The 12,095-nt window shown below is 35.8% G+C and overlaps 1 protein-coding gene across 1 annotated transcript in view; it reads left to right on the forward strand.

The window, feature by feature from the left end:
• GABRA2 (gamma-aminobutyric acid type A receptor subunit alpha2) overlaps window positions 1–12,095 on the forward strand; it is a 64,658-nt gene that overhangs the window by 32,945 nt on the left and 19,618 nt on the right. Inside the window, exons 4-6 of the mRNA XM_036383086.2 lie at window positions 5,817–6,037; window positions 8,329–8,411; window positions 11,317–11,460. Coding sequence (XP_036238979.1) covers window positions 5,817–6,037; window positions 8,329–8,411; window positions 11,317–11,460 — 448 coding nt within the window. The remainder of the gene's footprint in view (window positions 1–5,816; window positions 6,038–8,328; window positions 8,412–11,316; window positions 11,461–12,095) is intronic.

A 12,095-nucleotide genomic window follows, 5' to 3' on the forward strand; every position in this document is an offset into this window, starting at 1 on the left:
TTGTACAGAGCCTGAGTAGTCAGTACTTATTACTGGAGCATTGAGGGGATTTGGAGGAGAACTCTTTCAGTCCTCATATCGTAAGACAATTTCTTGTTTTTAGAGAAGAGAAAAGTAGAAAGTGAGATGGATTGTTTGTCCAGTCTGATAGGTGGGCCTAGGCAAAGCCAAGCAGTGCAATGATGAAGTAGCTTATGCAGACTGCTGTAGTGTGTCAGTCCTTCCTTCTGTGTGCCATCTGCACCCTGCATGGATCTGCCCACAGAGACAACCTCCAAGACAACCAACTAGTGATGTGATCCTCCTACTGTAAAGCTAAATTCAGCACTCACTGAAAATATCTAGTGTGCAGGTTTAATAAATTGAACTGCAGAAGTTGCATCACAAACTTACACTCGTCACACCGATGAATATCAGGTTATGGTAAGAGTGCATATAATGGGCAGATTAATTTTCTTTGACTAATTACATTTTTTTGAATCTTCTGTCTAAACCCCTTCTTGGTTTTCTTGCAAGTAATTTTGATGCTTAGATACATACTAATCATGTTAGTATTCTGCTGCACCAGTTACATACTAAGGTTGTTAATGTTTTTTAAAAAATCCAAAAGAGAAATTACACGTTTCCTTAAGGCAGATATGAAAACAAGAATGTACATTTTAAGAACTAAAATGAAGAAATTATACTGATATAAAAATAAATATTAACATGCAGTCCCTATATTAGCTAGGCAAGATTTAGGTCCATGAATCTGAACGGTCTCATCAGTGTGTCAACTGCAGTATTTCTAATGGTTTTAAGGATTCAGTGGAAAGCTATATGTGCCATTTCCCCTTTGCTTGCTTTTAATTTTTTTAATTTGTGTTTTAAATGTTTTATATTTTGCATTATTTGAAATTTGTTTTTGTGGTTATATATATATATATCTGTCCATTAATGGCTATGAGAGTGGTCAGGAAAAAGACAAATACACTTTAGATAAATGACTCAGAAATCTTTACAAGTAGGGAATGAGGAACTCTGGCTTGAACTATTCATTAAACAAAATGCTGTGTTCCAGAAGGTAATTAATAAAATGTTCCATCTGCTTCAGGACAATACTGCTTGCTAATGGACACTTACAATTTTTGAGATATTTGGAACACGTCCATCTTTACTCCAGATGCTAAAACTTCCAAAATTTGCCAACCATTATTGGAAAGGAAGAAAGTACATTTTTTTGTTGTTTGAACAGATACAAATCTGGCCTTAGCAAAAAAAAAACCCAAAACACAAACAAACAAAAAAAAAACCAAAAAAAAACCCCAAAAAAACCCCAAAAACTGTCATGTAGTGGGGAGGGATTGCTTATACTCAGGTCAGTTAAAGCTTCTGCCAGAGACACTAACATCTTTTTTATGGTGTGTAGTGTTACGCACACCAACTGCATATTAAAAGAGGAATAAAATTCCTTGCCATTTTATTCTTCATTGAACTGGCAGAGGGTCAAGTGTTTCTTAAAACTGTAGCAAGAATCTCATTGCCTGCACCTAAAATTTCATGTAAGGTAGTATAACACGTATTTGAAAGATTATGTTTAATCATAGTGCCTTAGAGTCTGGCTGTATAAGCACCATTTTAGACAGGACACAGTAGACAGCACTTTCTTGTCTAGAAATTATCACAAGACTCCTCTGAAAACTTGGAAGTGATTTTGATCCTGTGATTTTGAGGAGATACTGCACTGTATACTGCAGAGTGGTTAGGTTATATCCAGAGAGAACAGGCGTTTTTCATAGGAGAGTATTTGCAGAATGAATGAAATTAGTATCAGGTATTAATCTGAGTATTTTTTCTGGAGTCCAGATTTGCCTTTGTCATGGACATTAGTCTTGACTGAAAAGTAAACATTACACAGCATTTATCACAAAGTGATATATCAAACATATTGAATAGGAATTAGTCTCAACATCTTTATGTAGCAGCTTTTTGTAGCTGGCTTTTTATCATATTGATTATATTCAATGTACTTCAATTCCTTCTATTTTTTCATTTTTTAATATGGTAAACATCAGTAGGGATATTCCTGATCATAAGTAGAATAGATTTGGCACAGAAGGGAACATAGGGTCAGTGAATATAGCACTGGGCTGCAAAGGCAGGGGTTGCGTTTTGTTCATTTTAAATGAACAGTGACAAAATTCAGATCCTAATACTTCCATTGAAAAAAAATGCAAAGAAGTCTGTAGAAAGATAAGTTATTTAAGAGCTATGAGATTTTACTACTATTGTGGAAAATGGAAACAGAAGGTGTTTGTCATCATTCACACCAAACCTTGGTTTATCCTGTTTCCATCTTCTAAATGAGATGTTCTGAAATAAAGATCTCCAGCACAGACCAGAGGGTGTTACAAACCACCCTAAATGTGAGGGTAACTCAGGTTCTTATTAATTGATCCTGAGAGCAGATTAGGGTGAAACAACACTGAATGACCGGTGTTTATAAACACATACATACATATCTATATGTGTGTGTGTGTGTGTGTGTGTGTGTGTGTGTGTATGAGTTAATTTTGGAAAGCTTTGGTTCAATGGAAAGGGGGTATGTAGCCATTTTGGTTATTAGTATCAAGAGCAATATAGCAGTACAAAAGCATAAAAATAACACTGAAGAAAATTTGTGAGGAAATGAAAGAAGAGAAGGAAAGGAGAATAGAAAGATATCACCACACATGGATTCAACAAGACTTGATGTAATTTCAGCGTTTGTTAGTCAAAGTGATGGCCACACTTTTGATCTGCCAGGGGTGTGGGAAGACCATGAAACATAGAGTTAATATGTATGTTAGTATTAACAATGCGTTAATATATGTTCAGGTTTACATGGGAGTGCCCAGACACCTCTCCTGGGGAAGGTAGCTTTACACTGTCTTTTGCAATATGTGGATGTGTTGCAAGTGTGGATCATGTGCAGACCTCAGGTGGAAGACCCCAGAAATGAGTCTGGCAGCTATGGCCTTCCCCTGCCAGACCCAGCCAGGGCTTACTTCCAGCACATCTGCAGAGTTGGCTTTTCTTGTGGATACATTGCTTCAGCCTTGTCTACTTCTCCTTAGACCTGAGGTAATGGGACAATAGTAGCACCTTTATCTTATCTCAAGTTCCTATCTGGAGGCTTAACTTGCTGTCCAAATTTCCAGGAATTCACAGAGGCATACTGGGGAGAGGGAGAGAGGGGAGTTCTGTGGTCTCAGAAGAGCAGTTGCTTCTTTACACGCTTTCCCATAGTGGGCAAAGTCCTTTGGTGATTACCTTAACAGCGTTTGAGCCATTAACCATTACCTGTGGATCAGTCAGAGATTTCCCAGTAGGATCTTTCAAGGCTGCAGCTCATTTTACTGCTCATTCTTTCCTGTTCATTCTACTTCCTTAGCTGTTGCCATGCAGCAGATGCAGGGTTTTGTGAAATGTTGCTGGTTTGATTTAGTAGCATTTCATGTCTGCTTTTTTTTTTCTATTTTATTTCTCTCGTAATTATTTTTATGAATGTTGGAAGACAGTAAAAAAGCAGGATCTTTGAAGTTCTTTATTGATGGAAACATTGCAAAAAGGTTCAGATTTATATTCTAATCATTTATGTGCAGAGGTGTTTGTCAAAAGAACCTGTAGGACGTATCACTCACTCCTGTTGAATTTCAGTGGAATTTCAAAGTCTTAATCCCTTCAGGCTCTTCTTCCCAATTCTTTATACCTCAAACATCAGTCTTACCATAAAAATGATTTATTGGTAAAGCCCCTCAGATGAAAGGTACAAGGAGGCTCTTGGGGCAATTTTCCTTTAATTACCTGGTATTTCTATCCATATTTCATATACTCCCCTGCTGCTCCTGATCCTCCACGATATTAGGCATTTTGTCACTTTCCCTGGTCTGCAACTGAACTGATAGGTAACTTGTTATTTGTAAATGGGATTTTAAGTCACATGATATCTAACAAATAAAACAACATATAAATCAGCAAATAAAAGAGGACAATTAAATGTGATCTATCATAAAGAAGTGAGCAAACCACTTGTTATGAGGCAGTGTCTCCAGCAGTGATGAGGCACTGAACAAAATCCAGTGTAATATCAAAGAAATGCATGTTTTAGAGGTTCATAGTTTTGTATTAAACAGATATATTTGCTAAAATATTATTAGAGAAAATAGAAAATGGGATTAAAGAAAACTAAGCAAATAAATGTTCAGTGTACTGTTGTGTTAGTTTTATTTAAGTTTATTTTAAAAATTTAAAATTTTAATTAGAAAAATGCCAGAATTTATTACATTAATGTATTATGTATATACCTCTTGGTATAGCTAAAAACTGAGCTTCTGTTTTTTGTCAGATTAGTTTATAAGTATCCATAGTTTCCAAAATATCTCTTTGCATCTGTCACCATTCATAAGAGAACAGCTTTCTCTCCTGCCCCTGTCATGCTCCTCACATAACAAAATTCTCTTTCCTTTATTCCTCATTCTCTCCTTAGCCTCTGGCCCTGACCTGGAAAAGTCCTCACAGCTCTTTGGCTTGCAGACCAAAGGAGCTGAAGAGAGCTGTCACTTGTCTCTGTCTAGTCAGCACTCCTTTTGTATTGCTGTATGACTGATGGAGAAGAACCCTAAGCCTTGTTAATCAGCACATAAGGGAGCCAGCAGAAAATGATAGAGGCTGATAAGTTCCTTGAAGTCACTTTTATATTGAAATCCCTTGAAAATTTTATATTGGTTAAATTTTATCAGGCCTTGTCCATTCAAAGTAATTTACTTGAAAATGGTCTATGCAGAGCAATTGCAGTAGTACAGACTGTTGCAGCATACTAATATTTTGAAGTCATGAGATGACATTTTGTACCTGTCCAACAAAACAAAGTTGCACCAAGGTAGCATTTGCCAATATGCCGAATACAGTTTGCTTCCAACATAGTTTTTAAGCTCTCCCATATCCAATTTTTATGCTGGGCAAAGCAAAGCACTAAATCCATTTGCAGTTTCATTTTTGAAGATAGCTGAATAAATTTAAGTTATCAATGTTTAATCAGTTTTTTGTTTGTTTGTGTTGTGGTTTAACCCCAGCCAGCAACCAACTAAACAGCAACAAAACCCACCAGATGGGATACCCAGCCTGCTGACACAGGCATCTGGTCTAGGTCATCAGTCTGTTTTTGCTTGCATCCTTTTTTCCCCACTGTACTGCCTTCCCAAGACTAGGCATCAGGGTGATATTCACCAGGCGGTGTGTGTCACCTGTTAGTCATCAGCTGCTGTTTCCTAACCAGGTACTTTTGTTCATAAAATCCACACCACTACAGGGCCTTACATTCCTCTTTGGAAAAATCTTATATCATTCTGTTTGTATATACTGTACCCCTTTTGGGTTGCCTTGTTTTCTTCCAGGCTCAGCCATTCTCCATGCTCTTGAAATGCTGGGTTACTCTACTGGAGAAGATACTGAAATAACTATTTAATCTTGTGTATTTTTTCCTTACTTTCCTTCCTTACTGTGTTTACTGTTATTACCCAGGTCACAGGTACTTTGTATATCAGAAACAGATATAAATATTGAAAGAGTTCAATATAAAAACAACACCTAGCAATCATGAAGAAGGATGTCATACCCTTAATACACTGACTTCCTGCTTATTATTCTCAGTACTATACAATTTTTTTTGTGATGATTGTTCTCCCTTGACAATTTTGCAAAGGGAATTTTGCAGACAAAGCTTTTCTATTTTTGTTCTCAGAAAGCAGATTAGTGTTTCATTGTGTCAAGAAAGGCATATATTTATTCCATTACAGGAGTACACGATAGATGTGTTCTTCCGTCAGCGATGGAAGGATGAGAGATTAAAGTTTAAAGGCCCAATGAACATTCTTCGACTGAACAACCTAATGGCCAGCAAAATCTGGACTCCAGATACATTTTTCCACAATGGGAAGAAGTCAGTGGCTCATAACATGACAATGCCAAACAAGCTTCTACGAATCCAGGACGATGGGACCCTCTTGTACACCATGAGGTATGTCTGTTCATCTCTTCTCTACTCAAGCTATTTCTTGATGGAATTTTTCCATTGAACAATTAGATCAGGTTTCAGGAGAACTCTCCTTTGCTTTGTTTTTCTCTAAGCAGAAAGAAAGCTAGAAAAATGTATGTTTTGTTTCCAGTTCTGTTAAACTCTTTTGGCTGATAATGAGTTAGATAGTTTTCTTATGTGTGCCTCAGTTTTTGTAATGCATTGAAGATACTGAACAGCTGAATAAAGTTAAGTGAGACCTTCAGGTAGAGTTTACCAAGTCTGTTTTAGAAGATTAAGGTAATGTAGGAGTTGACCTATTACTGCAGCCATTGTACTGAATATGTGAACCCCTAAGCAATTTTTTATTAAGATTGGGGGAATAAAAAAACAGAGCAAGAATGAAGAGATAATAATGTCTCAAATTCTTTCCAGCAAAAGCTAAAGGGAAAATATGTCTTACTGTGTAATTACTGTTTCTTTATATATAATTAAAATATTTATCTTTAAATTTTAATTTTTTCATCTTGTGCATCATTTGTAGCTAAGATAAATATTTCAGCTGGTAAAATGTATAAAATTTACTTAGAAAATAGAATATAGAATATGAAAAATTATAAAAAATCATGTATACACAGATATTAGTAGCATTTTTATAAGGCTGATTTCTTCTTTGGTAACTCTTTTGGCAATAATGTTTGTTACCTATGTGAATTTTTTTGAATATTTTACCCAAGTTTCCAGAAGCCCTCGACTTAGTTTTTTTCTTTTTCTTGGAGAATACATAATAAATTGAAGTTGTCATGAATGTTGACTTAAAATCCCCAGCCTAAGTCAGATAGAAAATGTGAGCTTCAAAGTTAGCATGTACTCTGGTACTTTCTTCATGCAGCCATGCCAGCATCCCTGAAACCCAGTTTTACAACACAGATCTGAAACCCTTATGCTATTGAGAGTTGATGAGTAGGCTGCTGATGATATTGGATGATGTAGTGCTTGGAGAGATTCAGAAAAGTTTGCTTGAAGTAAATTCAGGCCCCCAATGTTGTATTTTTGCTTTGGCTCAAATTAATATTCGAGAATAATCTGTCTAAGCTGACTGAAATTCCTTCTCCAGAGAGTATAAGAATCATATACTATTATAGGAAATACTGTTTGAAACCATTATGAAGCATAAGCTGGGTCAGGTTAATTATAATTGACTAAGCATTTTTGTTACTTGTGAGTATGTTGGTTCTCAGGGTATGAGATTAATGTGTACACTGATCTGTTTTGCCTAGATTTTAAACAGCTATTTTTATCATGTCTACATAAAATGATTGTGTGATTTACATCAGAAGCTCATGCAGTTCTTTCCTTTGCCTTCAGCCTGTTTGCTGATTCTTATCTCCTGGTGCCCCTTGAATTCAGATAAACGTTGCTGGGGAGTGGAGGGGTAGAAATATGAAATATTTTTTGGTGGAAGGCTGGGAGAATATGGCAGAGAATGCAATGACTAGGAACCACTGGGAATACAGAAGGATGTAACTGATGTTTGGGGCTGGATGAAGAGGAAGAAAAGGCATACAGAAAAAAATCTCTATCCAGAGAAGACTTAAAGGATAGGAAGGAGAAACAAAGGGTTTTTTCTTGGCTTTTTTAAAAATTAAAAATAATGGAGAAGTCCATGAAATGCTTTCTTCAAATTGTTTTAAATTATTTTTATTGTAGAAATCCTACTACAATGATACTGGGATGTTTCACAAAATAGGCAAAAGTGGACGCTTTGTTAACATACGTAACATATACACACTTTACATAAAGAGTACTCACTAGTAACATGGAGAATGAGCAGCAGCAATCTTTTGAAAGAAAAAAAATATTTTTTCTCTGTATCTTCCATTCAAACTGTGAAAAAAATTGAATTCAAAAGACTGGAGTAGGGTTCTTGGCCAAGTTAATTGTATTTTAGATGCTCCTTTAAGACCTGTAGTAGCACACAAGTACAACAGAATATTATGAGAAGAAAATTATTTTTCTTAACAGCCTGGCAGTTCTTAATTTGTATTTTTCTTTAAATGACCTTTGTTCATAATTTTGAGGTCAGCTTTTACAGGTTCTTGATATGATAAGTAAATGCCTTTCAAAGGAACGCACAAATTGGAAGAAGTAAAAGTAGATTTAAATTCTTGTTAGTTTAATATAAAATTTCAATTTAGTCTACTAAATTGGCATGAATTTCTGTTCATTTCTGTGGAGCTGATTTTCTTGTCCTGCTAAATGACTTAAATGCATAGAGATCTTTTGCCTTTTAGGCTTACAGTCCAAGCTGAATGTCCAATGCATTTGGAGGACTTCCCTATGGATGCTCACTCGTGCCCACTGAAATTTGGCAGCTGTAAGTATATAATGGGAAGTAGAGCCTTGATTCACTTGATTAGTGAATATCTAACATTTCTCAGCATAATTTTGTTTCAGTAAATTTTTACATGAGAAATGTAAACCACAAGATGGGACTTAAAAAAAAATCTGTAACCTGACACATCAAAATCTCTTTTCTCTATTCAAGTATTGTGTCTTCTAGTTTATTTTAAAGATTTCATTACTCCAGTTAACAATAAACACGCTGCATCTGATCAACACTGCACTGGTCTACTTTCATTACAGTGTGCAAATCACACTGACCAACACAGAACTGGATGCATGTAGCCTGCGTAGCATTAACAAAGAGCAGATAGAGGAATTCAGTGAGTGGGTTTTTAAAATTTATCACCAAAACTTAGTTTCTCTTTATTGTTAATGATATTTTTAATGTTCTTATTCAACGAAGGCAATAAAGAATGGCTTCGTGTGATAAAAAATTTCATTCTTTAGTGCATCTGCATGTTACAGACAGGTGGAATTTGACCTCACTGGTATTATTTTTAACAGCAGCATTATTTCACTTTCTTAGATTACAGCCATTCTTCTTCTTCTTCATTATATATATTTTGGATGTTTTACACTAAAAGCTTTATTTTTTTTTCCCTTTGGCTGCAGCCTACATTTTTCTGCTGGGCCCAGGAAAGGAAATTGGGTTTTTTTGAGGAAACAAGTTAAGCCTATAAATTCTGTCTGACTTTACAATAATTGTAGAAACCACAGAATACAAAACGGGGGATATGCTGCCACTAAGGACCTCATTAACCACATGATGCTTGTCATAGCACTGTGCTACTGTGCACACTCTCTCCATCATGCTCCAATATTCCTTTTCCTTGGAGTTTGTAGCAAATTAAACAAAGCCTGTGCTTCTGATGATGTTTCCACATTTGTAGGAAATCTTAGCTATGGAGATGAAAGATCATTAAAATGAATACTATTTGCATCATGGAGCTTTCTCCTGCCCCCTCAATATTATATTTGTAGTACATAATGCAGCCTAAATAACTAACACTAGAGATGTGAGCCAAAATCAGCTACTGACTAATAATATTTGCATATATGTACCCAGCAAGGCATGTTGATTAATAAGGTGTTGCAGGAAAAAAAAGACTCCTCTGTAGCCTCAAAAAAATTTGAAAACTCCTGTAATAATGGAACTGATACTCAGGCCAAAAACCTACTTTCTTCAGGAGCAATTTTAGGTTGGAAATCCTTATTACTAGGTGTATTAGACTCTGTGAATCACTTCTTTTTTTTGTCAATTTTTTTGGTCCTGATTGTTTGTTTCTCTTACCAGCTTGCTCTTTTTTTCTCTGCCTATGATTTTCTAATAATCAGAGGAATTCTAAATGTGAGCAATGTGATTTTAAAAAGTGTATTGTCATTTCTCTCAAAGTCACCCGTGCCTGTTGGCACATTCTCAGGGGACTCTTATTTCTGTTCATTTTGAGTGGCTTCGCACACATTTTATTTCTTTACCTAGGACTCAATTCTAGACAACTGTCCATTTTTCAGCTTTTATTTTGGGATAGAATCTGAATGATGAATAGTGGTGAAAATAAGCAGGAATCCTGAGGATTTTGGTTTAACTAAGGCAAGTTTGCCGGTGGTATATATTTGTCACAGCTCTTCATATGGTGCTAATCTTATGTTGCTAGGAGGATCATCAGCATATATGAATGTCTCTTTTTATACATAAGAGAAAAGCCACAATGAATGTATGGGAGAAGCTGTAGCTTAGTAGATTGCTTTTCTTTATTCTTTTCCAAAAGTCTAGCTGAAAGTGAAGAGAATGGAGAGAAATTATCAATTTGCCATACTGCTGGTTTGCATTAAAGCAGAGATATTTTTGTGTAAAGCTGGAAGGATACATGGGAAGTGCTAAAATCTCTACTTGCTACCCACCTGCTAGATTTTGTTAGTCATGCAATTTATGGCTAGTTGCATGAAGAAGCTACTTTCTGAGCCTCTAGAGATTTCTCAAGTGAAAATGTTTGCAGACCAACAGTAATGATGCTTTACTTTTTAATTACACTGCAATTATGGTGTAGGATTTAAAATGTACTTGTCTCAGTCAATCAAAATGAACACCCAACTTCTTCCGTCAGTAGTTCACCCTTTTTCTTTCATATCCCATCTGTTAATAGCATATTAGACTGGAAAAACTTTCAGGACATACTCTTTTTTTTCTTACTTACTGGAGAGGCATAAGTGCTGTTTAAAATTCAGTGTTGATTTGCTTTCATACTAGTTATTTTGAGAGACCAGGCTAAATGTATGTTTGATCATGAATGTACTGAGAGAGCAGCCTGTTTAATGTTGGTGTGTCCCCCAAAATAATGGACACTAGTGAGATTTAAGAGGGTAGGCAGAACAAGGTGCCAGGGTGTTTTCACTGCTGGCTTGCCATATTTAAGTCTAGATTTCAACTAATAATGAAATTGTTGTGATACATCCCTGAGGTTGAGCATGGAGACAATGGAAGATCAGAACTATACAGGAATGAATTTTTAAAAATGCCGTGTGTCCTAAATCTTGCAAATTGTTCTTCTTTTCATCTGTGTTATCACAAATTATAAGATACATATAATAATCTCTGACAAGTCTTTTAACAGTGTAGAAGAAATGTTGTTTGTAGTTTAATAGAAAGAAATTGTGTTTAATAAGATCACAAGTGAGTGCCCTGTTCCATGCTGCAATAGGCACTTACTTTACAGTAAAGCTATTTTAAATGACCAAAGATACTTTTTACCACATAATTTTAAATTCTTTGGGGCGAGTTTTATTTGAAAAATAAGTAGCTCTTGTAATTCTGTGAGTTTTGATGGATGCTATTTAATTTAAATTGTTGATGAAATATTTTACCTTGTTTCTCACAGATGCATACACAACTTCAGAAGTGACATACATTTGGACTTACAATGCTTCAGATTCAGTGCAAGTGGCACCAGATGGCTCAAGACTGAATCAGTATGATCTTTTAGGCCAAACAATTGGAAAAGAGACAGTTAAGTCAAGTACAGGTTAGTAAAAGAAATTTTGAAATATTTTGGAGAAAAAGGCAGTTACTGGCTGTGAAAACTATATTCCAGGTGGTGTTACAGGCTTCTGAAAAATAATGTTGCAAAATGGGATCTATTAGGCATGTACTGTGCGAGTAACACAAAACAGCACTTCACTGATTCTTTCAAATTATAATTATCTGAGATAGCAGAGATGAAATTGCCCTCAGTAACTGTTTTTTAAAATGCTATCTGGAGGTTCATGTTTAATCCTAACATTTGTAACCCAGAGTTGGGATATTTGTTAAATTTCATGTTGTAAATGGCATAGATTTTGTCTATTAAATGGTAAAGCAGACAGGTTTCAGCTATGTTTCCCTTCCATCCTGTTTTTGACGTGAAACACTGGACTATTCTACTAGACTCTAGACTGTTTTCCTGCATGTGCCACACTGTGTTGGACCCCCGTGACCGCTTCTGACCATAATTAAATTCTCAGAGAGATGTTGTGTGAATGCAGAGAGTTGCTTATAAGCAGAAGACTTCAAGGTTGAAGTACTTCTCAGTGCATACAGGAGTTCCTGGAAGTTCCTTAACACTCATCTTTCATGGAACACAGTGGGAATAAGAAATAGCTGTACTCAAAATCTTTCTTA

Source organism: Molothrus ater, chromosome 4 (genome assembly GCF_012460135.2).
Source record: "Molothrus ater isolate BHLD 08-10-18 breed brown headed cowbird chromosome 4, BPBGC_Mater_1.1, whole genome shotgun sequence".
In the NCBI taxonomy this organism is placed as follows: Eukaryota; Metazoa; Chordata; class Aves; order Passeriformes; family Icteridae; genus Molothrus; species Molothrus ater.